Genomic DNA, 26,517 nt, shown 5'->3' on the forward strand with positions numbered 1-26,517 from the left:
CAATTGAGCTAGCGTCAACTGCCATTTATGGAAGAAAATTCCAAACTTCTACCACCCTTTGTGTGTCAAAGTGTTTGCTAACTTAACTCCTGAAAGTCCTGGCTCTAATTTTTAGGCTATGTCCCCTAGTCCTAGGCTCCCCAACCAGTGGAAATACTTTCTCTCTATCTACCCTATCAGTTCCCCTTAATATCTTGAAAACTTTGATCAAATCACCCCTTAATCTTCTAAATTCCAAGGAATTCAGCCCTGGTTGGTGTAACCTCTCCTTGTAATTTAACCCTTGGAGTCCAAGTATCATTCTAGTAAATCTACACTGCACTCCTTCCAACGCCAATATATCCTCCCTAAGGTGTGGTGTCCAGAACTGAACACAGTACTCCAGGTGTGATCTAACCAGAGCTTTGTATAGCTGTACTATAACTTCTACCCCCTTGTATTCTTGTCCTCTAGAAATAAAGGCCAGCATTCCATTAGCCTTTTTGATTATTTTCTGTTCTCGTCCATGACATTTAATCATCTATGTACACGGACCCCTAAGTCTCTTTGGACCTCCATTATTTTGAGTTTTTCACCATTTAGAAAGTACTCTGATCTATCCTTTTTAGGATGACCTCACACTTGCTTACATTGAAATCCATTTGCCACAGTTTTGCCCATTCACTTAATCTATTAATATCTCTATGTAATTTTTGCTTCCCTCTACATTGCTTACAATGCTGCCTATCTTTGTGTCATCGGCAAACTTGGATATGTGGCTCTCTATCCTGTCATCTAAATTGTTAATAAATACAGTAAATAGTTGAGGACCCAACACAGATCCCTGAAAAACACCACTCATCACATCCTGCTAATTTGAGTACCTGCCCATTATCCCTACTCTCTGTCTCTCTCTCTCAGCTAATTTCCTAACCAGGCCAATAATTTGCCTTCAATTCCATGAGCTTCAACTTTAGCTAACAGTCTCTTATGAGGGACTTTATCGAATGCCTTCTGGAAGTCCATATAAACAACATCCATGGACATTCCCCGGCCACTATTTTAGTCACCTCTTCAAAAAATTCAATCAAGTTCATCAATCTTGGAACTGCAACAGGATTGGTATGAAAAGGTGGGTGAGGCATCCCAACTCAGTATGGAATGTTACTGGTCCTCTTGGGAGGGTGGGTGGAACGTTCAATATCAGTGTTGAGAGTGTGTGTCGAATACTCGTGATCAGAGTAGGAAGATGAGTGGAACACTTGGGATTAGTATGAGAGAGTACTCGTCCCTTCCCACTTCCACTAATCCGAGACTGGGAGTTTCCACAAAGAGGAGAAACAGACAGACAGACATAGTGATCTAGAAATTGAAAAACGGCCGACGTGGGGCATGATCCGTGTGTGATGCACACTGCCAGCGCCTAAAGAGGCCGGCAACAGGACACGGCACATTGGCCTCATTTGCATGTAATTGACGAGCTGCGGACGCCAGTCACAGCCCTAGAGGTCGTAGAGGGGAGCGAGGTCGACCATCTGACTTCACAATCTGGCTAAGTAAAAAAAAAAACTTTGAACTTACCTTCTGGGTGGTAGCCTCCAGCCGTTCCTTTAAGGACCATTGGTTTGGCTGCTGTGTGCTTGAGAAAACTGACCGCAGCACGCACTGCAGTCAGCAGTGGTCCATTTTCACAAAGGAGGCTGACAGGTATTAGGCTCCCGATTTGCATAAGCCTTCATTTCTCTGATGTCCTACTGCACCTGCTTGCCCACCTGCCCATCAACTTTCTAAGCAGCCCCTTTGATCACACAAGTCCCTCTGCATTGAGCTTGCTGGGCCGAAAGGAAGATTATTTGTTGCTTTTCCTGAGGGTAACCAGTGGTGTCATAGTTCTTCGCATCACTCCCCATCATCAATGAACTCTTTTGCCTTCCCTGAAACACTCAGTGGTTCTCCCCCCTCCCCATTGAGCAGCATTTTGCCCACCAATCCTCCTCCCCCCACTGAGCGTCAAAACGGTTCCTGCAAAAACTTTTTCTTACACACCACTAATCATCCAAACATCCTCCACCCACCCGTCTCCCCCTATTCTCCTCTTTTTCCCTCTCCCTTCTCTCCCTCTCCTCTTGTTCACTTCCTCATCCCCTTCCTCTAGTCCCCTTCTCCCATCCTTTTCTCCCCTTCCTCCTCTGCCTCCCCTCTTTATCCTCCCTCATCTCCCTACCACCTTTCTCATCCCCATCAGCAGTCAGAAGGTTGTGGGTTAAGCTCTACTGCAGAGACTTGAACTCATTTTCTAAGCTGACTGAGGGAGTGCTGCATTGTCAGAGGTGCCATCTTTTGGGTGAGTTGTTAAACCAAGGCCTCATCTATCCTCTCAGGTGGATGTAAAATATCCCATGGAACTATTTGAAGAATAGCACGGGAGTTCTCCACGTAACCTGACCAACATTTATCCCTTAACCAACATCACTAAAAAATAAATTATCAGGTCATTTATCTCATTGCTGTTTGTGGACGTTACTGCGCGTAAATTGACTGCTGCTTTTGTTTACATTACAACGGTGATTACATTTCAAAAGTCTTTTGTTCGCTGTGAAGCGCCTTGGGATGGCCTGAGGTTATAAAAGCTAGTATATAAATACAAATTCCTTTTTTTTTCTTTCTTTCTTTCTGCTGGTAGCTTTGATGGTAAGTATAGCTTATCAGAAAACACTTTTAGAATATTTATGTGTATTATATATAAATTCCTCACAGGATGTTATAAATTGTAATTCAGTGATGCGTAGGTGGCTCTCTTCCACCCATTAACAATCATAGCTCTTGGACTGCCACTCTTTGGATTTCTTTTTAGCTCACTGAAGAGAGAGATAATTCTGGTTGTAAAATGCTTTGCTGTAAAATATGGAGAGAGCAATGAAAAATTAGTGAGAGGGGTTTTGTGATTTACTGCATTGTAAAATGGGAATGGTGGATGGAATGATAAAGCATCAGATTCTCCCTCTCTCAGGGGTCAAGTTGGTCAAACTATAATCAGCTGGATCTTTCTGAATGTGAGAAAACATATGCATGTGTATGTATTATGTTGAATTATTTAATAATCTTAATACTTAGGATATGAGGCAGAACACATTGATACATTAACACAGCACCCTTCCTCCCTGAGCTCACATCAGGTAAACTGTGCATGATGCATAAGAAAGCTAAAGAGGGCAAGAGTAAAAAAAAATCCGGGGAGAATAATCTTAACACAACAGATTTGGCACGTAAACATAATGAGACACACACAAAATAAATTATAATTAGAGAAGGGGTGAAACACATACAAAACATCTCCAAGTACAGCATCAACTTCAATTACAAAGCTGCTCTCATTTTCTGAAGCAAAGGAAAACCATTTTTTTCAATTATCAGATTGATTTAATACTATCTCCCCAGGCTTTAAACCTGGAGAGTTGCATGTATTTTAAATTGTGCTATGGGCATGTAGTATAAACATGCTCAAATTTAAGTCAGAAGATCCAGTTGATGATAGAGTTTCCAGTGTTCAAGATTCTCTTTGATTTATTTAGCTGTGTTATCACACAGTTGCACCAAAAGTTAAATGCCCTGTTTTCATAGGAACCAGTAGTGCGCAGCGTCACAGAGATTTGTGATCACGCACAAGGTAGTGTAATGCTCTAGTGGAAAGCACTACATCACTGACTGAATGAAATAATCACTATCCCGGGAGATCTTACACTCGGATTGACAAAGCTCCGGAACTGCTCATTTTAAATAAGAACAGAAATTGCTGGAAATACGCAGCAGGTTAGTCAGCATCTGTAAAAAGAAAAGGCGGGTTATACTGTTTCAAGCGTGTACCTATTATCAACAACTTAGATTTATATATGCATAAAGTGTCCCTGTCTTTTCTCTTTACAGGTGCTGACTGTCGAGCTGTGTATTTCCAACAATTTCTGTGTGTCTTGCAGCATTTTCTGCTTTTATTTCAGATTTCCAATATTTCTAGTTTTTTCCTTTTTATTGAACTCCTCACCTCCCTTCAGCTTCTCATGCTCCTATCATCTCCAGACTTTTAAAACACGAGCTTGGTGTCGTCTGACCACTGATTTGTCTTGTTTAGTCTCCTATTCAATGGACCTTGACTGTTCACCCAAGATTCTCATTTAAAAAAAAAGTATTCAGTTTAAAGAGTAAATCTAAAATAATAGCATTAGTTGGCTCACAAATATAATTGTGTTTTAGAAATATACGTTTGTAATATTGCGAACAGGCTCCCCTTGCTGCAGAATATTCGGGTGAAGTGGGGTACAGTTGTATATTTCTTACTTCTACATTATGGAATAATTTTCCACAGCATTTTAGCTCATAAAGAAAACACATTTGTTTTCTAAGTAAAGCAAATTATTATAAAAAGTACCTTTTAATAAGGTTCCAAATGTATGTTGAACTGTATATATGTTAAAGGGAGGAATTCAGAAAAAAATTATTTAAGTGTTCTGTACATTATCCATTTCCTTTTTTTATTATCATTTTAGTCTAATTTTATGTTTTACCACTTTCCTCTTTAACCGTTTTCTAATAACCTAGTTAATGCAGGGGGCGGGGGCTTTTCTTTTTTGCTGCTGTACTGTGTGCTACTAAAAAGGTTCCAAACAATAACCAGAGCAGAGCACTTAGACATCCAATAATGTTCTTTTTATTAATTAAGGAAGACAAACATTGTCACAGCTCATTTGATCAGTATCATTCACCCGAACATATGTGAAACCAAAAACATGTACCCATAATACTCTCGGAGCTGAATTCTACTTTGAATTACATTGATGTGAGTTCTGACACACTGGCACTGCATTCTGACTCTGTTCTATGTGTGAAGTGTCATTTGTGCCAACAGGTAAATACTACCAAGTTTACAACAGTATTCTGGATAGATTTCAAGGACACATAGACATCAGGTGGTAGAGAACAAATGTTGAGACCATTTTCTACATCAATAGCGTCCAATAGGAATACATTGATTTTAAAACAATTGGGCAGCTGATGCATTGGACGATCCTCATATGTTTTCAAAATTTATATTTTTTTAACATCTGGACCTCCAATACTCCATGGAGTATTATGCAGCGTGATGGTTACTACAGGTGTAAAATAATACCATTTGGTGTTACCTGGATACCATATCAATGTGCCTTCTGTCCCATCTATTGCAATGCACTATGAAAGAAGTGCACCACAAGTGTGGAATGGCTCCTCTATTATTTGCTTCACAGAAAAAAAAGGTTATATATATTGTGAAATGCAGTAGAAATATATTTTTGCCATTATACAAGCAAAATCAAACTTTGCTAACTCTAATTTCTTGCTGAGCTCAAAATATAAAAATTGGAGAAATGAGCCCTGTTTATAAATAATATACCAATAGGGTTACATTAGGGAAATTTTGAATAGCTAAGCAGTCTGGTGTAAAAACATGAATAAAGAAAACACTGCAAGTGTTGAAAATTTGAAATAAAAACAGAAACTGCTGGAAATACCCACCACATGTAAAGAAAAAAGACAAGTTTTGATGTTTCAGGCTTGTGCTCTTCATCAGAACATAATGGCACAACATTTTAATGTATCAACTCCCTGTGCCACAGGATAATAAATGAAACCCTTGCATGTATGATTTCCTACAAGGTCTAAAACTTGGCTACATGGAGAGACACTGAGTGGAGGCTGGCTGCTTTTTCAGTGTAACAATATTGAGAAAGAAAGAAAGAACTTGGGTTTATATAGCATTTTTCATGACCTCAGGATGTCCCAAAGTGCAGCCAATGAAGTACTTTTGAAGTGCAGTCACTGTTGTAATGTGGGAAATGTGGCAGCCAATTTGCGCACAGCAAGGTCCCACAAACAATAATGTGATAGTGACCAGATAATTCTGTTTGTTACGTTAGTTGAGGGATAAATATTGGCCAGGAAACAAGGGAAACTTCCCTTGCTCCTCTTCGAAATAGTGCCATGGAAATACAGACTAAAGATCAATGCACTCTTGAATTGTTATGTACAGTCTGGCAGCTAAATAGTTTGTCCACTTACTGTAATTTAGTACAAACTAATTTGAACAAGTTCTACAGTCAGTGCTTCATGTTGTGTATTTGTAAGAAACATTCAGAAACTAAAAAGGCACTGAAGCAGTAAAACATCCACTCAGTCTGGATAAACCCATTCATTCTAGGTGAACTTCAATGCACTTATCAAAATGGAGGGAAGATCAAAGGCTGACACACGCATTGGTCCTTCACCCAATGATCAGTTTAAAAAGTGGGATTCAGAACAGACAACCTGCTCACCCACCCAACCAGGGAACAATACATAATATGAAAGGAGCTGAGAGAGACCAGAAAATAATTCTAAAATGGGTGATAAACTGAATGGTAAAAATGTTGAATTAGTTTTACAAGGGAAGAATAAATTCAAAAAAAATTATGAAGGGAAGTAAACTGAAGGGGCATATTTGTGAACATAATGAAAATTAATATTATATGAATATAATAAACTGTATGAGTAGTTTGGGGTCTACTTTGCTTCATTTCTTAACAGATCCTAGGTGCTAAAAGCCATGATAAATGTCCATATCAAATCATTTCCAAGCAAAGGCTTTTCTACATTTATAACAAAATAAGGATTTAGAAGATATTAATTTATTTAGTGCAACCAAGATGATCTCAAATCATCATATATTAAATGATTATTAAAATCTTGTCTAAATCCACCAATTTTCTTTGCAATGCAATGTGGAGGCAGTATTTACCATTCAAGATTTGAATTAGGCCAGACTTTTTCCCCTGTTTGTTATTTGGATGATATCAATATCTTGACTGTTTTCATCGCTAAAGTACTTGCACTGATATGTGTTCACACTCAGCTCTTCTTTGGTTGTTCCTGCTGATTCCATGGGTGTTAATAATCCCACTGCATGAGATAAGGTAGTCCCTCAGCACTAATGCAAATCTTACTTAACAGCAACTTGTTTTGCATCACATCATTGCCAAAAATGTAAATGCTTATTATCACAAGCATGAAAACATAGTTCATAACCTAACTCCCTAACTGTTGAAACTGATTTCAAATACTTTGCAGAATCACTTCCTTGCTAAGGTGTTGCACTGTTAACTGGACAAGGTCAAACATGAAATATTACAAATAAAACCTAAGTCTTTGTCTGGTATTTAAATAAAAAGTTTCTACCTTCTACCACACACTAAACCCATAATTTAATGACAATAATGAACTGAAGAGTGTGTCATTCCCAAAGAAATGGGAAGTACATTGGCAGAACATTATCCTTGCACATCTGAGTGCAAAATTCTGATGGTTCATTCCCCAGCACTGATATGTCTCACTTTGGCGAGAGCATCCTGCCCCAGCCCCAAGAATTAAGAAAAAAACTTGTCTTTGGCTTAGCATGTCAATGTCTGTTTTAGCACTCACCTTCAGCTGAACTCTCTAATAAACGTACGCCCATCATCTGTGACTGCCTAATTTTCCCATGCTCTTGTTGCAGTATACTCTACTCTGACAACTGTATTTTGAAGATGTCCCCAAAATTGACAAGTGTATCAATGGATACCAATAACACACTGATAGTTTCTTATTTGAACCATATGACAAAAACGCTTTTTTTTTGACAGTGGTGATAAATGATTTTGCGTCAGAGTGGTCTCAAATGTGCCATATTGTTCAATCTGTGACTTGGTTCAAGAAAATTCAGAGCATCAACCTTTTCTGGCATTATTGCTTCTAAAGATCTGCTGGAATAAAAAACTGTAATATTAAATCAACAAAACCACGTGAGAATTGAATCAGCGGGACTAGTATTTGACCTGAGAAATCTGAAAGGTAGTTTATCTTTTTTTGGTTTTGATTTTTAGCTTCTTTAAAAGGCAAGTTTTATATATTGAATAGAAACTAGTAGATCTCTTGTGGCACTGTGTGCAGGTGGTCCAGGATCCAAAGAATGACTTTGGATGTTTACCATGGTGCTGTTGGAGCCTTAACACAGAGCTGCACCCATTGCTGAAATGCAGGAAAATTACTGAAGCAATCCATTGCATTACTGGCACAATACAAAAATATCACACACCTAGGAACAGCAATAGGCCATTCAGCCCCTCAACCCTGTTCCGCCAATCAACTAGATCATTGTTGCTCTGTATCTTAACTGCATTTACCTGCCTTGGTTCCATATCCCTTAATACCCTCACCTAACAAAAATCTATCAATCTCAGTTTTTAAATTTTCTATTGACCTTACTGATACTAAAAGATACAGACCACTGAGGTTGTGCCAGGATCACGTCTGCAGATGCCCTCCAACATTGCCCCCCACTTCCGCTGGAGTTTGCTGGGCAAGTGGGAGGGCACCTCATTTGCATGGGAAAGGCAGGTGCAAGTGCTACTTATGTCACCCGCCTGGCTCATAGCCTGGAAACTGGGATGGCTCCCTGCACGGTGTGGGGGGAGGTGATGGAGAGAGTGCCAGGCCCCTCCTGCCCCTAACCCTACCACCTCTTTGGGGGCTAATCCAGAAAATAAATTGTCCTCACTGGGGAATTCATGCCGTTTGCCAGGCCTGGACACCGCTGGTGAGGCCCACATGCACCCTTGTTGAGGCTGTTGCGCCTCATCTTTCTTTGGACATTGGCTGCTACTGATACAACAGGTCCCCATCCAGAGCCAGGAATGGAAACTAGTGGCTTAGGGAGTCTCCTTCCTGACCCACCTTTGGCTTGTGAGGGGCGGACAGAAGTTAAATCAATAAAATTGCATAAACAGCAACAATTTTCTACTGGTTCATCACTATACACTTTAAATATTAGAATTCGAAAGGAGCAAAAAAACACACACGCACACTCTCTCTCTCTCTCTCTCACTCCCTTTCTCTCTTTCTCTCTCCCTTTCTTTCTTTCTTTCTCTCTCTCTCTTTCTCTCACCTTTCTTTCTCTCATCTCTCTTTCTCCCTCTCCCCCTGTCTCTCTCTCTCTCTCTGCCTCTCTAGCATTCTATCTCTCTCTCTTTCTCTCTCTCTCGTTCTCTCGCTTTCTCTCAAACACACACAGCTGGAAATTTCCAACTCAAGCCCCAGGCACAAGTGTAGATCTAAGTGGAGGAAACTTTTGGCAGGTACTTCTATGTTTTATGTTAGAAATATTATTTCTAGTTTCTATACTGACTGGAGTGAAAATAACAGCTGAAAACAAGGTGGAGTCATTATATGAGTGACTTGATTGGTTAATCTTGTGCTACTTGCTCATTCAGATATTGTAGCCTTGCCAAAAAAAATGATTGACTTGTTTGGCAAGCTTTCTGGCGGTTACATATTTGTACCTTTTACTATTTTTGTTTCATTCACATTTAGCAGCCCAAGCTCCACCCAGTACTGTCCTAAAATGATAATCAGGGTATGTCATGCGGCCCCGATTTGCATATTAAAAGGCCCTCCCATGTGACACAGGCAGGTGCTCTGGCCACCCAGCAGTAGTCCCTGGGTAAGCTAGGGATGGCCACCCCGTTAGCAGCAATAGGGTGTTATTCCCCACTATTTTTGGGGTGTTACCACCCTGTTTCTGTCAGACGGGGAGGCCTCAAATCACTCCCACGACTTTTAATTATGAAAGTGTAATATGAAATGCGTTTTCTGTCGTCAGTATGTGGCATTTAACTTTTCCCTTCTTAACAAAGCTAAATCAAAGACCTCTGGCATTGAGGAAAATCGAAGGGTCAGTCTCAGATAACTGGTTCTATATTCTCTTCTTCAGTAATAGAATCAAATGCCAGTAAACGCTTGTAAATCACACATTGTGAGATCCCTCAGGTGAGTACAAGGAAAGGTTAATTTAGAAAAATAGTCACTTGCCTAGCTTTATGCACATATCAGCAGAAATGAATTGGAAATTAAATTACAAGGCTTACAAGTGTAGCAAAACATGCTGTCTGCCAACATTTTAATTGAATTTTATGATGCTATTTTCCTATGACACTCTCAGAAATGGAATCACAATGGAGACAGAGTTTGGTAAAGGGATTTAAAACTAATCATGCACCCAACTTACTGCAACCCAGTTGAAAGATTTTCTTTTAGTTTTTCTGTGTTATGTGTAAGTGGTTTATAACAATCAAGTCACAAATGAAACACATATCTCCGATGGATAACCCACATATGCTATATGAAGTGGCCTACTCTATGGAAGGCATAATGATCTGTTTCCATTGTTATCATGTATTAATTCTATACAAACTTTGGCAAATAAAATTGCAGTTAGGGTTTTCTTTGCGGAAACGTTCATCTGCACTAATGAGTTGTCAGAGTGCAGTGTGTAGCTTTAAAAACATGGAAGTATTATCAGTAACAAATTATTGATTTTTTTAAAATTAGAAGTAGAACTGTAGAAATTTCAGCACAGAGGTAGACCACTTGCCCCATCGTGTCTGTGCCAGCACTAGCTCCATGTTAGAGTTATCTACTCTTTCTTCACGTCCTTTAGTATTAATCTTCAAGTATTTATCTAATTGCTTTTTAAATATAATTGATTTAGCCTCAATTCACTTGTGCTATTGCATTGCTTATTCCAATAACTGTTTGCAAATATTTCTTCTAATTTGCCTCTTTGTGCTTCTATTACTGATCCCATATGTATGCCTCCTTGTTACCGATTGTACTTGTTAGAGGAGTTATGTCAACTGGGGCGAGTACAGAGTAGGGTATCAATGTTGGGACCTTAACTGTTTCTAATTTTTACATTAGCAACATAGATCCAAAAGCTCCATGCAAACTGATCAAATCTGCAGTTGAAACTGAGGACCCAGCTTATCAAATTTAAAGCTGAAGTTAACAAAGATGATGACTTACACAGACCTTGGAACATTTGTCATTTGCCTCTTTAATAATGAAGGACGTACTATAGTGAGAGTCTCATAAAATAACACAAAATGTAACAGGAATAGTCATGGCTCCTTTCCCTGCCACACCCTCCACCTTAAAGGAAAGAAGAAAACGATAGAAGCAAAAACAAGATTTAAGGAGAGAAGAAGTAAATAAAAGAGAGAGGGTACCAGAGGTGGAGAGAGAACCAGCAACACAAAGAGACAAACAATATTCTCCAACTTACCATGTGCAATGTCATAGGAGACTGAGTACTGTGTATGGTGACTCCTTTATAGTTTTCACAGAATAGTTAACAGAGTGATGGAATTCGATCTCCAAAGGACTTGCAAAAATCCCAGAAAACCATTTAATCCAAATAGAATTTGACTTCCATAAATTAATGGTTCTGATGTTCTCCCCTGCATGGCATAAATGCCCCCACTGTTATAAGGCAGTGTATCCTCCAACTCACAATGAGCAATGCCACGGGAGATCTGCTACTATATAGTAAGAATAGGAATTTTCTCTTTGGGTGTGTCCAACTTGTTTTATGCCACTTGAACATCTGAAAACATGCAAAAAGGATGCTGGGAATTTCTCTTCCAACCTGTTGCCTGCTGACAGTTGCTGGAAGAATGACAATTTCTGGAAAAAAATGGCTGCATTGTTGAGGCTTTTATACACTATTTTGCACATTGTCTTCAAGGTAATTCTTGTTCCTATCTGGAGGCATCATCCTCTCCCTCTGCTGGGGTTTTCTTATGTGCTTGCCATATATATAGATCAGCATTTTTTAAAACTTTACATCAAATGGAGCAGATGTGCATTTTCATTGGGCTTTGATGTTTTCCAGGCCACCAAACACAGCTCCACTGTTCTCAGGAGGTGGAGAAATGAGGCCGCATCAGACCAGCCATCTGCTTTCAGCCAGCAAATGAATCGGTTACAAGAGGAGCAAAGGGCCATGGAGCAATGTAAGGCGCTCAAACAAATAGCGCAGGTAAACAAACAGCTTCATTCCCCTCAACGCGGAACAGCAGTGTTCAATTTAAATGCACTTATTCATTAAAATTTCAAAGGACTTTTCTTTCAAGGCTTTTGAAAATGTTTTAGTACATTTAGCACTGAGGACATAACAGCTGACTCTTTGCAAAATTCACCTCCAATTCCTGACAGATTTGTGTGGTTTAAAACCTTGCGGAAGGCATTGTCATTTTTCCAAAATGCAAACTATATATTTATATTGATTTTGGTTATATATAATATGTATGTGTGTGTATGTATTGGTAAAGAACCTTCGTTTTTGGAAGAACCTGTTCTGAAATATACAAACTATAAACTATGAGAAATCAATTGTATTTTTCTTGATCTTCTTTCACAGTGTGTTTGACTACTATACATTGTTAACATTGTTAAATTGATTTAAGTTTCATACAGGTGTGTAATATTGGAAAATCAACCTTTATTTTTCTTTACAATGTACACACGCAAAAAGCATTGCACCAGTTTGAAGCAAACCAGAGGTTTGGCAATATTTTATTCTTTGTTTTTTTTTTCTGCCTTTTATGAAAATACAAGATTTCTGATTTCATTTTCATTAAACATTGTGGATTCACAAATTGAAACAGCTTTGGACCTGCTGTCCACTGCCTCTACTTACTGGGATCAGACTCTGGATTAAATTTTAAAATTAACAGGGAATTGGCCATCCCTTTTATGCTGTCAGAAGCCAACAGGCGGAACGAAAACTCAATGTGCACTGCATAGAGCTGTCACTATACACTAAGGAGGCTGGAGACAACCAATACATCCAAACTAAAATAAATACAATTTAAAAATTAATTTTAAGGAGTTAAGAACTTTCTGAACTTCACTTCATAAAAGCTGCAGTTAACCTGCAACTGATACAGAGCTTACATTAGATTCAGATGATGTTACATCCGAATTAGTTTGTCTAAATCACTTCATGTTGAGAAAAACTGTGTAGTATAACTGGCCTATTAGAGTATCCACAGCACATAAATTAGAATAATAAGAAGTAGCTGCATTTATATAGTGACTTTAATGGAGAAAAACTTCCCAAGCCACTTCACAGAGGCATAATGGATGATGAGTCAAGGAAGGAAATATTAGGAGGGGCTGATCTAAAGCTTGGTCAAAGAGGTGGGTTCAAGGAGGGTCTTAAAAGTGGAAAGGCAGAGGGGTTTAGGGTTGGAATTCTGGAACATGGTGTCCAGACAGTTGAATGGGGGGAAGAGGGGATGCATAAGAGGCCAGAGTCGGAGTGACGGAGAATTCTGGAGGAGTTATCGGGCTGGATGAATTAACAGAAAAAGGGAGGGGAAGAATTAGATCACAAACACTTTTGATGATGAGCAGCAGTGCTTTATTGTGTTTAATACAAGCACTACTCTGTTCACAGTTGCGAATAAATGCTTCAGTGAAATTCTGGTCTGAGCTCAGAATATATAGCACTCAGCTGTTAATCAATTGGCATATTTGTACAAAAGTAATTAATAGATGTGAAGTCTTTATGTAAAACTGTGAATATAATTTATGTATGGTCAATAGCCCAGAAATTGCTGGAAAAATAATTGCGAGTTCACGGCACCCGCCATCATTAGTGTGTAAAAAAAACTCAGCACGTCACTCAACCTTGGAGGTCTAGAAAGGGAACAATGAAAGGGAGCCGTGGAGTCTCACTCCTGCAGGTCATCAATTGATCCTAGAGGTGTTTTAAATTTTAAAATTAAATTTTACATTTTTTTCTTTTGTCTCTTTTTTTTCTCTCTCTCTCTCAATCCACTATCATCCCTCTCTTTATTTCTGACTCTAATTCACCCTTTTTCTTTCTCTGTCGTTCCCTCTGTTTCTTTCTCTATCCTTAAGTTTCATAAGAACATAAGAACATAAGAAATAGGAGCAGGAGTAGGCCAATCGGCCCCTCGAGCCTGCTCCGCCATTCAATAAGATCATGGCTGATCTGATCCTAACCTCAAATCTCAATTCATGTCCAATTTCCTGCCCGCTCCCCGTAACCACAAATTCCCTTTACTTCTAGGAAACTGTCTATTTCTGTTTTAAATTTATTTAATGATGTAGCTTCCACAGCTTCCTGGGGCAGCAAATTCCACAGACCCACCACCCTCTGAGTGAAGAAGTTTCTCCTCATCTCAGTTTTGAAAGAGCAGCCCCTTATTCTAAGATTATGCCCCCTAGTTCTAGTTTCACCCATTCTTGGGAACATCCTTACCGCATCCACCCGATCAAGCCCCTTCACAATCTTATATGTTTCAATAAGATCGCCTCTCATTCTTCTGAACTCCAATGAGTAGAGTCCCAATCTACTCAACCTCTCCTCATATGTCCGCCCCCTCATCCCCGGGATTAACCGAGTGAACCTTCTTTGTACTGCCACGAGAGCAAGTATGTCTTTTCTTAAGTATGGACACCAAAACTGTATGCAGTATTCCAGGTGCGGTCTCACCAATACCTTATATAACTGCAGCAATACGTCCCTGTTTTTATATTCTATCCCCCGAGCAATAAAAGCCAACATTCCGTTGGCCTTCTTGATCACCTGCTGCACCTGTATACTAACTTTTTGATTTTCTTGCACGAGGACCCCCAGATCCCTTTGTACTGCAGTACTTTCCAGTTTCTTGCCATTAAGATAATAACTTGCTCTCTGATTTTTCCTGCCAAAGTGCATAACCTCACATTTTCCAATATTGTATTGCATCTGCCAAATCTCCGCCCACTCACCCAGCCTGTCTATATCCCCTTGTAGGTTTTTTATGTCCTCCTCACTCTCTACTTTCCCTCCCATCTTTGTATCATCTGCAAACTTTGATATGTTACACTCGGTCCCCTCCTCCAAATCGTTAATATAGATTGTAAAGAGTTGGGGACCCAGCACCGACCCCTGCAGAACACCACTGGCTACTGGTTGCCAGTCCGAGAATGAACCATTTATCCCAACTCTTTGCTTCCTGTTAGATAACCAATCCTCCACACATGCCAGAATATTACCCCCAATCCAGTGATTCTTTATCTTGAGCAATAATCTTTTATGTGGCACCTTGTCGAATGCCTTCTGGAAGTCGAAATACACTACGTCCACTGGTTCCCCTTTATCCACCCTGCACGTTATGTCCTCAAAGAACTCAAGCAAATTTGTCAGACATGACTTCCCCTTCGTAAAGCCATGCTGACTTTAGAGTCATAGAGTCATAGAGTTATACAGCACGGATAGAGGCCCTTCGGCCCATCATGTCCGCGCCGGCCATCAAGCCCTGTCTAATCTAATCCCATATTCCAGCATTTGGTCCGTAGCCTTGTATGCTATGGCATTTCAAGTGCTCATCCAAATGCTTCTTGAATGTTGTGAGGGTTCCTGCCTCCACAACCCTTTCAGGCAGTGAGTTCCAGACTCCAACCACCCTCTGGGTGAAAAAGTTATTTCTCAAATCCCCTCTAAACCTCCCGCCTTTTACCTTGAATCTATGCCCCCTTGTTATAGAACCCTCAACGAAGGGAAAAAGCTCCTTAGTATCCATCCTATCTGTGCCCCTCATAATTTTGTACACCTCAATCATGTCCCCCCTCAGCCTCCTCTGCTCCAAGGAAAACAAACCCAATCTTCCCAGTCTCTCCTCATAGCTGAAGCACTCCAGCCCTGGTAACATCCTGGTGAATCTCCTCTGCACCCTCTCCAAAGCGATCACATCCTTCCTGTAATGTGGCGACCAGAACTGCACACAGTACTCCAGCTGTGGCCTAACCAGTGTTTTATACAGCTCCATCATAACCTCCTTGCTCTTATATTCTATGCCTCGGCTAATAAAGGCAAGTATCCCATATGCCTTCTTTACCACCTTATCTACCTGTTCCGCCGCCTTCAGGGATCTGTGAACTTGCACACCAAGATCCCTCTGACCCTCTGTCTTGCCTAGGGTCCTCCCATTCATTGTGTATTCCCTTGCCTTGTTAGTCCCTCCAAAGTGCATCACCTCGCACTTTTCCGGGTTAAATTCCATTTGCCACTGTTCCGCCCATCTGACCAACCCATCTATATCGTCCTGCAGACTGAGGCTATCCTCCTCGCTATTTACTACCCTACCAATCTTTGTATCATCAGCGAACTTACTGATCATACCTTTTACGTTCATATCCAAGTCGTTAATGTAGACCACAAACAGCAAGGGACCCAGCACTGATCCCTGTGGTACCCCACTGGCCACAGGCTTCCAGTCACAAAAACAACCTTCGATCATCACCCTCTGCCTTCTGCCACTAAGCCAGTTTTGTATCCAAAGTGCCAAGGCACCCTGGATTCCATGGGCTCATACCTTCTTGACCAGTCTCCTGTGCGGGACTTTATCGAAGGCCTTACTGAAATCCATGTATACCACATCCACTGCATTACCCTCATCCACACGCCTAGTCACCCCCTCAAAAAATTCAATCAAATTAGTCAGACATGATCTTCCCTTGACAAAGCCATGTTGACTATCCCTGATTAATCCTTGCTTCTCCAAGTGGAGACTAATTTTGTCCTTCAGAATTTTTTCCAATAATTTTCCTACCACTGATGTTAGGCTCACTGGCCTATAGTTCCCCGGTTTTTCCCTACTCCCCTTCTTGAATAATGGTACTACATTAGCGGTTCTCCAGTCCTCTGGCACATCCCCTGTGGCCAGAGAGGTTCTGAATATATGTGTTAGAGCCCCTGCAATCTCCTCCTTTGCCTCACACAGTAGCCTGGGATACATTTCGTCCGGGCCTGGGGATTTATCCATTTTTAGGCCTGCTAAAACCGCCAATACCTCCTCCCGCTCGATGTTAATATGTTCGAGTATATCACAGTCCCCCTGCCGTATTTCTATGTCTACATCGTCCTTCTCCATAGTGAAAACAGATGCAAAAAATTCATTTAGAACCCCTCCTACATCTGCCGGCTCCACACACAGATTGCCATTTTTGTCCCTAATGGGCCCTATTTTTTCCCTAGTCATCCTCTTACCCTTAATATACTTATAAAACATCTTAGGATTTTCCTTTATTTTGCTCGCCAGTGTTATTTCATGGCCGCTCCTTGATCTCCTAATTTCTTTTTTAAGTATCCCCCTGCACTTTTTGTACTCCTCTAGGGCTTCCTCCGTCTTTAGCCTTTTGTATCTGCCAAAAGCCCTCCTTTTTTTCCTAATCCATTCTCGTATATCCTCTGACATCCAAGGTTCCCTGGAGTTCTTGGAACCACCCTTGACCTTTACGGGAACATGTTGCCATTGTATGGTCTCAATCTCCCTTCTGAAAGACTCCCATTGCTCCGATGCGGATTTTCCTACAAGCAGCTGATCCCAGTCCATTTTGGCCAGATCCTGCCTTATCCTATTAAAATCGGCCTTCCCCCAATTTCGAACCTTTATTTCCGGCCCCTCCCTGTCCTTTTCCATGACCACCTTAAATCTCACCGAATTATGGTCACTGTCACCAAAGTGCTCACCTACTAGCACTTCTTCCACTTGGCCGGTCACATTCCCTAGAATTAGGTCCAGTACCGCCCCCTCTCTTGTAGGACTTTCTACATGCTGGCTCAAAAAGCTCTCCTGGATGCACGTTAAGAATTTTGTACCCTCTAAGCCTTTTACACTCTGAGTATCCCAGTTAATATTGGGGAAGTTGAAATCCCCCACGATTATTACCCTATTATTTGCACAATTTTCTGAGATTTGCCTACATATCTGTTCCTCGATCTCCCCCTGACTGTTTGGGGGCCTATAGTACACTCCCATCAAAGTGCTTGCCCCCTTTTTGTTTTTAAGCTCCACCCATATGGCCTCATTAGAGGAACCTGCTAATATATCATCCCTCCTTATGGCAGTAATTGATTCTTTAATTAATATTGCGACCCCCCCTCCTCTTATACCTCCCCCTCTGTCTCGCCTGAAGATTCTGTACCCCGGAATATTGAGCTGCCAGTCTTGCCCCTCCCTCAACCATGTCTCTGTGACAGCAACAATATCATACTCCCATGTGTTTATCAACACCTTCAGTTCATCCACCTTATTCGCAAGACTCCTTGCATTAAAATAGATGCCATCCAGCCTTGCCCTTACATATTTGCCCTGTCTTCCAAGCTGACTTGTTTTTTTCTCTATATTTGGCTGCACATCACCCCCTATTGTAGCTCTACTGTATCCCATCCCCCTGCCAAGTTAGTTTAAACCCCCCCCAACAGTGCTAGCAAACCTCCCCGCAAGGATATTTGTCCCGCTCTGGTTCAGGTGCAACCCGTCCGACTTGTACAAGTCCCACCTGCCCCAGAAGCAGGCCCAGTGATCCAGGAAACTGAAACCCTCCCTCCTGCACCAACTCTTTAGCCACGCATTCATCTGTTCTATCCTCCTATTTCTATACTCACTAGCCCGTGGCACTGGGAGTAATCCAGAGATTACAACCTTTGAGGTTGTAATCTCTGGATTACTTTGTACTATTAAATTATGTTTATCCAAATGTTCTGCTACTGTCTCCTTAATAATAGACTCCAAAATTTTACCCACCACAGATGTTAGGCTAACTGGTCTATAATTTCCAGCCTTCTGCCTACTACCCTTTTTAAATAAGGGTGTTACATTAGCAGTTTTCCAATCTGCCGGGACCTTTACCGAGTCCAGAGAATTTTGGAAAATTATTACCAAAGCATCCACAATCCCTACTGCCACTTCCCTCAAGACCCTCGGATGTAAGCCATCAGGTCCAGGGGATTTATCCGCCTTGAGTCCCATTAATTTACTGAGTACCAATTCCTTAGTGATTTTAATCGTATTTAGCTCCTCCCCCCCTCGAGCCCCCTGTTTGTCCAGTGTTGGGATATTCTTAGTGTCCTCTACCGTAAAGACTGAAACAAAATATTTGTTCAGCATTTTTGCCATCTCCATGTTTCCCACCATTCATTTCCCGGTCTCATCCTCTAAGGGACCTACGTTTGCCTTAGCCACCGTTTTTCTTTTTATATAACTATAGAAACTCTTGCTATCTGTTTTTATATTTTTTGCTAATTTATTTTCATAATCTATCTTCCCTTTCTTAATCAATCCTTTCGTTACTTTTTGCTGTCTTTTGAAGACTTCCGAATCTTCTATTCTCCCACTAAGTTTGGCTACCTTATATGTCCTTGTTTTAAGTCGGAAACTATCCTTAATTTCTTTACTTAGCCACGAATGGCTGTCATTTCTTTTACACCCTTTTTTCCTCAGTGGAATATATTCTTTTTGAAAGTTGTAAAATAACTCCTTAAATGAACACGACTGCTCATGTACCGTCTTACCCTTTAATCTATTTTCCCAGTCCACTTTAATCAATTCCGCTCTCATACCATCATAGTCTCCTTTATTCAAGCTCAGTGCGCTTGTTTGAGAACCAACCTTCTCACCCTCTGATTGGATATGGAATGTAACCATGTTATGGTCACTCATTCCAAGGGGATCCTTAACTAGGACATTATTAATTAATCCTGGCTCATTACACAGGACCAGGTCCAAGATTGCTTGCCCCCTTGTAGGATCAGTTACGTACTGCTCAAGAAATCCATCCCTAATACACTCAATAAACTCTTCCTCAAGGCTGCCCTGCCCAATTTGATTTGTCCAGTTAATATGATAGTTAAAATCCCCCATAATTGTAGCTGTTCCCTTATTACATGCCCCGACTATTTCCTGATTAATACTTCTTCCAGCAGAGTTGCAACTACTAGGAGGCCTATATACTATACCCAATAGTGTTTTTTCCCCTTTATTATTCCTTATCTCTACCCAAACTGTTTCATTATCCTGCTCCTTTGTCCCAATATTATTTCTCAGTATTAGTGATTCCTTCCTTTATTAACATAGCCACCCCACCTCCCCTTCCTTCCTGCCTGTCCTTCCTGATTGTTAAATACCCTGGCATATTTAATTCCCATACGTTGTCACCCTGCAGCCATGTTTCTGTAATGGCCACAAGATCATACCCATACGTAGTTATTTGTGCCATTAACTTGTCCATTTTGTTACGAATGCTAGTTGCATTCAGATAAAGAACTTTCAAATATGTTTTGTGACACTTAGTTCCTGCTTTTTCCTTTTTTAACACTTTACCTTTTACTCCATACCTAAAGTATGGAGTTTCATTGGTTAAGGAGATAGACCATTGGACTCGATGTTCATGATGTCCCGTTGACCTTGCCAAGCCGTTACTAGCTCACACTTCCAGCAATTTGTGCCAGAAAAATAATACGACCTGAAGGGTGAGGAAAAAATCTAATTCACGGCACTCGTCGCGAAATGCCTCACTCTAGCAAATTCCACTGCAGTGAAATTTACACTTGCAGCCAAATGCATGCTGAACATATAACGTGTTGAGACTGACTTACATGATTGTGAAAATCATTTCTATAGATTTTTTTTTAAAGTATCTTATGCAACTGCCCAAAGATAGTTGTTTGCAATAAATGTCTAAGTGGATTATGTATTTCAACTCAAGAAGACATTCTGCGAAACAACAAAAGTGAACTGTGCAACCTTCAGTATAATAAGTTGAGACAATGAGGAAACTTAGCTATGCAGGCTGGGAAATTCCTCAGAGCTGCTCCTGTTCCACTGCTGTAACTTCGCTGGAAGTGAGACGGAAATCCTGTTTACACATGTAATTATACTGGGAATGTATTGAATGTATGGTGCATAAACATAATTATGAAATAACAAAAAGATTAAAATATCATTAAAGCTTTGGTAATCATAAGATTAAGAATCCCTTCAAATTGATCTCAAGGAATGAAAAATGCTCCACCGAACTACATTAGCAAATGTGACTAGGGAAGGAACACTTTGTCTGCTACACCTGGTAGCCACTGGAGATTTCAGTGAAAACACATCTTCCACAACAAAATAGGGGAGTGATTAGAAAGTTTCAAATGATTCTGCTGCTAATATTGTATTTTTTATGCATTAGAAAGTATGACTGAGTGCATTCCGAGTTATCCTGTCGTTGATGCAGAAGTTGCTATTACTCAGATAAAAGCATTGGTGGTTGACTTGCAATTAACACACTATTAATGGAGGTTTTAATCTGCCTACTATTCTGAGCTCTGTTTAGATGCAGTGGAAATGGAGGAAATTGTGTGCTGTGATGTAATGGGATTCAAAGAAATGAAAAGCCAGTTACTGACCGGTGACAGTCAAAATAGTTCTGGCTGAGGAACTGATAAGAGCTTGACACAAACTTTTTTAATGAAGTGAATAAATTTGTGGCAGCTCTGCATTTAGTCACAGATGCTGTCGTGAATTAGTATATGGGAGCGTAATTGTTGTAGGGGGGATCACTAATTGTCTAATTCTTTGAAAGATAGTGCCACACAGAGTGGATCGACTGTACTACTTGTGTGGGAGCCACATACCAATTGGATCCAAGTATGAAGTGGACATGGCGACATTCAGAAGGTACCAAGACTTTGTGAAAGGCATTAGTCAAGAGGTTGAAAAGTGAGGGACAATCTACTGAATATGGTACAATTAAATTAAAAGCAGTAAAATTTTACAGAATAATATTTTTGATGCATTAAAAAAAAGGAAAAACTGCACTTGCTGGAAATCAGAAATAAAACCAGAAAATGCTGGAAATGTACAGCAGGTCAGTCAGCATCAGTAAAAGTAAAATATAGGATATGATGTTTCAGGTGTATATCCTTGATCAGACCAGTTTCTATTTTTATTTCTTTTAATTATACAGTTTTGTCAAATTTTCATTCAAAAAAAACCTGATAGATAATGCAACTTTCATCACCATCTCAAGATTTTGCCTGATTACTTGTAAAAAGAAAAGTTTCCATTCCCCTAATGCATTGACTCCTTGGTGAAATACAGTTCTATGAGCAGCAGTCACCCACAGGTCAACCCAGTGCTCATTATTCAGTTAAAAGGCTTGCCATTGAGATTGATTTTAACTCCTGGGCGGGAATGCAGCAAAGCGGCAACAGGCAGGCTCAGCTGATTTTAATGGCTGGGCCTCATTAGAATGCTGCTTGCCGACTTCTTGGGAAGTGGATGCCCAGCCATTAAAATTGGGCGGCAAGAGGTAAGTGCCCTGGGAGAGGAATCCTGGTCAGGAGATGGGGAGGCCAAGGTAGGGGAGGCCCAAAGTTTCCTTGTGGGGCCTGCAGGACACTCCTGCTCCTCTTGACCCACGAGGAAACTAAAAAAAAACGTTTTAAACTTACTTTGCTGGGCTTCTTATGGCCTTGGCTGCTGCTTCTGACAGTTTTGCCTGGTGAGGAAGCCATCACTGCTCCCCCCTCATGCCTCAGGTTAAAATGTCAGATCAGGCCCTGGTGATATCATCAGAGCCCAACTTGCATATTTAAAGAGGACCCCGCCAGCTTGGGACAGGTGTCCTTGCCACCTGCAATTTAAAATTACAGTTGGCCGGATCGAGGTCGAGGTGGAGGTGGAGGTGTAGGTGGAGGGGGAAGGGGAACGAGTGGGTAAACCCCTATTTCATTTTAACTGCCCCTCCACCCTGGGCCTGGTTTCTACTTGGCAGGGGGAGTTAAAATCAAGCACTGGGTATCAGCAATCTTCAGCCAAGACCGATCCGTTCCAGACATGAACACTTTCAACAGGGATTACAGCATAATGATGAGTAGCAAGAAACCAGGGTGGTTTTCTGCTCATTAATGCAGTGCTGCAGAGCCCAGTTGGAGTACAGCCTACCACTGCTCCAGCTGAGATCTTCTATCTCAGCACAGAACGGCAATCAAACCTGGGCCACCTTGGTATATATGGCTCAGTCACTCACTGGATAAAGTCGCTGAGATATTAGGGGAAATGATTGGAAAAATATTTTAAAAAATTATTTGTTCATTGTTGTCATAACACACAAAACCTTTGACTTCATCAAGAAAGGCCTCCAAAATGTTAGATGACTGAAATTTGTACATTATTGAAAAATACAGTACTTAGTATTAACAGTGGATAAATGCTGCCTAATAGATTTTTCAAATTTAGTAAGAAGGGGAAATTTTTTTTTCCCTTGTTAAAAAATAAATATCGAACACTTCAGTTCATCATGGTAAAGGCCTTCACAGTATCATATGTCCAAAAATAAATGTGCTGTGCATTATTAAATTAATTCATGCACCAGGCCTAACCTTGTTTAATTAATACACTGCATTGAATTTTATTTAATTTTCTTCAATTACAACCCCCTGACAGGGTTACTATACCATGCACTTGGAGATGGCAAGCCCTAATTTATTTGTTTACACTGTTGGGATTTTAAAGTGAAGGGCAGCTGAGCAGTGTGTCATGTGGAACTTGATGACTGGATAGCTTCCGATGTAATTATATTGATTTGCACACTTTATTTATAGACAACTACATCTGATTAAATAAAATTACAGCTAGATGGACAACTTTGTCAGATGGTGCTGGAGTAAACAAAATGATTAATCTAATTATATGCTAAAACACAATTATTATGAAGTTTGTAGACTGAGAATTTGCTTCCAGTACATATTGTCACATGCACTGTGAAAGTCATCTGATGTTCGAAAGGCATAAGTAACGACAGCACCTGTATTTAGATATATATATAATCATTTTGCTTTAGCAATGTGCATATTTAATCATTTTAAAGCTTGATGCATGCTTATTTGAGAAATTGTATCATACAGTATTTTATTTGAGAACTATGGGCCTCTGCATCCCATGGAACAGTCATTATCACTCGTAGCACTCCATAAAAATTAGCCCTGATTCCAAAGAATGACCGTTGATATATTTATTAAGTGAGGAACATACAGTGCTCACATGCAGTTTTCATTACATGGAACAGTGCACAGTTATGAAGCATGGGCATAAAATAGCGCATTGGCGTTCATTATGCTTTAGCAAACCTCAGTGGGCAATAAATCATTTAAGGATTTTTTTAATGTGGATTTGTTTTTAATTGCTATATAATTACCAGCTGACCCAAGTTTTTTTTTCTCTATGAATGAGAGTCGCTGTTATTTGCTGTAACAGGCAGTCAGATCTTGAACTGATATAAACTCAAGCAATCCAGATTCAGCCATGATCATTTATGCTCCAGGCATCAAATATACTTGCAGACTCAAAACAATCTAAATTGGGGCCATGGTGTTTAGGGTGCAGAGGTGACATGTATCATGCACAATTAAAGGAAACAAAAACTGCTGTTCGAGCAGGCAAAAGGCCATTGGAGAAGAGGATAGTGGACAATTGCAGTAGCAATGGTAAAAGCTTTTTTTAGCTATTACGGAAACAAAAGCAAATTACTGCAGTTGCTGGAAATCTGAAATAAAACAGAAAATGGTGCAAAACACTAAGCAAGTCAGGCAGCATCTGTGGAGAGAGAATCAGAGTTGACATTTCGGGTCAATAACCTCTCCTCAGAACTGAGAGATGTTAGAGATGAACAGACCTCTCCCTTTTGCTCCTTCCCCTGCCCCCCTCTCCTCCCTTTTCCCTAGCTCTACTTGCTCAAAAGTTGTATTTTGGTTGAAGGGGCAGGCCAGAAATGGAACGAAATGTAGACTCCTCCTGAACATTGCTCTGCTTCAATTAATATTCATAAGGAGGAGAGGGACGCAGCAGAAGTGCACCCCAACTGATGAAAGTGGAAGAAGGGCCCTGACATCATGTTCACCACTTGGCTCCTGCCACCAAAAGAGCTTAAACACCTCTTCTATGCAGGCGATGGTCCCAGAAGGCAAAGCTGGGGCGGTTACTAAGTAAAATAGATTGCTGCATGAAGCCCCACCTTCTTATTATCATGAACATATGGCAGCATATGCAAGCACAGGCAGAAAAACATTGTGCAGCCAATTTTAGGGGCGGGAATTCAGAAGGAGGCCTCCAACCTCCCCCGCCCCCAAAGCGGGCAGTATTCAGTTTGAAAATCCAAGCCTTCATGTTTTGAACAAATGACTGAAGTTCACTTCAGTTTTTCTTGATGCTTTTATTTTGCAGTTATGTACCAATCTCATAGTCTTTTGCAATTTTTATCTATTTGGTCAGTGCATTTCCTAGATATCCAGTCTCCCCTCAGAAGTGAGCAGAATCATTTTTGTGATAGTTCTGCACACTTGTATTTTTTCCCCCACTGCTGTGTCTAGTAGGTACATGGTAATTGGATAAAATTATATAGCATTTGGTTGCGCCTGTACTTTGATTTTTATTGCTGGTGCTGGGGAAGGAGCGCACGGGGTTTGGATTCTGGACATGTTGTATTTGTATTGTTACCTTTAGCAAAATGTTGTAAATTAATATTCTATTTTTAAGGATTCAGACTAGTAATCCTACCCCTATACAATCTTGCTGAGATGAGTTAAGACAGTGAAAAGAAACTAATCCCCAAGCCTTAACTGTTTTATTATTTTGTTGAGTCAATTCGTAAGAGTTGCATAAATCAATTTTTGGTTAGGTTAAATTGCCAGACATAAACTATGCAGTTGACAGTTTATACATAAACTCCCCTCACCACTTAATACTAGATGATTATCATCTTTGCAATAACTCATTTGCTATTTTAGTGCAAATTTAATATAAGAATTTTTAGATTTCTTTGCTCCACATATTTTACATAAGATTTGAGGAGCACGTTGGCATCATTATTTTTAACTTTATTAATTTTCTCCATTGTTTTTTCCTCTGGGTCTGCTAGAGTGGCGAAGCAGTGCGTCCTTGTGCATCTAGCAGTGCAGCTCTGTAACCCACAAGAGACACCCAGGGAAAGGCGTTCTTCAATTTTTCACCCTCCCTTTGAAGAAGAGTGCCGCCTTTGCTTGCCTATTTCCACAGTGGCACAGCTGAGATTAGGAACTGACCATGTGGGGAATCACATTGGTGCACTCGTGTTCCACTAAAGTGCGGCTCAGATTGATGGGGCTTTAAAAACCTTCACTACTGCACTGGCCTTTGATCACATACTTTTTTTAATTGGACAAATTTATCAACATTTCAAATTGCTTACAAGAGTAATGATATAAACACAATTATTCACATTAATTTACTACATTTGCTGCGACAGTATTACAAGTTGTAAATATGCGGGAGATCATTTCTGGCAACATATGGTGGCAGAGAATCGATGAATTCAATTCATAGAGGGATGTGGGGTGTGTGGATGAGAAGCTATGATCAATTTATGGCACTTCGTCTCCTCTTTTATTCCATGGCAGTTCAAGTACTCTTGTTCATTTTGGGAAAGCATATAGGATTTGCCATGGCTTCTCACTTTACTTTTTGACATAAACTTTCAAAAACTGAATGTGATGCTGGAACTAGAGGCTAAGAAATTCAATAGTCAACTATGCTGTTTATTGATCGCATGTATCAAAGACTGTATTTGCATTTGTAGGGGGTGGTGGTGAGTGTCAGCTTCGCCTCTAACTTCTGAGCGGTTCGAATCGCTCCCACTCCCTGGGTTCTAGACCTTGGACTTTTTGGGGGTTGTGACAAAGTGCAGCAGACAACTGGTTTTGGTGCAAGAAACTTTAACCTTTATTCAAGAGAGAAAATACAACACAACAATCTTAACACTCTAATAAAATGGGGAACACTTCGG

General features: G+C 40.4%; 1 protein-coding gene across 7 annotated transcripts in view; it reads left to right on the forward strand.

Moving 5' to 3' along the window:
* The window catches only part of LOC137333656 (uncharacterized), a 430,358-nt gene that overhangs the window by 344,085 nt on the left and 59,756 nt on the right, over positions 1–26,517 (forward strand). For all 7 annotated transcript variants that reach the window (XR_010965955.1, XM_067997916.1, XM_067997920.1 and 4 more), the window contains 2 exons: positions 11,747–11,893; positions 21,280–21,374. Coding sequence is in view for 6 of the 7 variants with exons in the window: in XM_067997916.1 (XP_067854017.1) it covers positions 11,747–11,893; positions 21,280–21,374 (242 nt within the window). In the remaining variant the exon portion in view is untranslated. The remainder of the gene's footprint in view (positions 1–11,746; positions 11,894–21,279; positions 21,375–26,517) is intronic.

Source organism: Heptranchias perlo, chromosome 16 (genome assembly GCF_035084215.1).
Source record: "Heptranchias perlo isolate sHepPer1 chromosome 16, sHepPer1.hap1, whole genome shotgun sequence".
In the NCBI taxonomy this organism is placed as follows: domain Eukaryota; kingdom Metazoa; phylum Chordata; class Chondrichthyes; order Hexanchiformes; family Hexanchidae; genus Heptranchias; species Heptranchias perlo.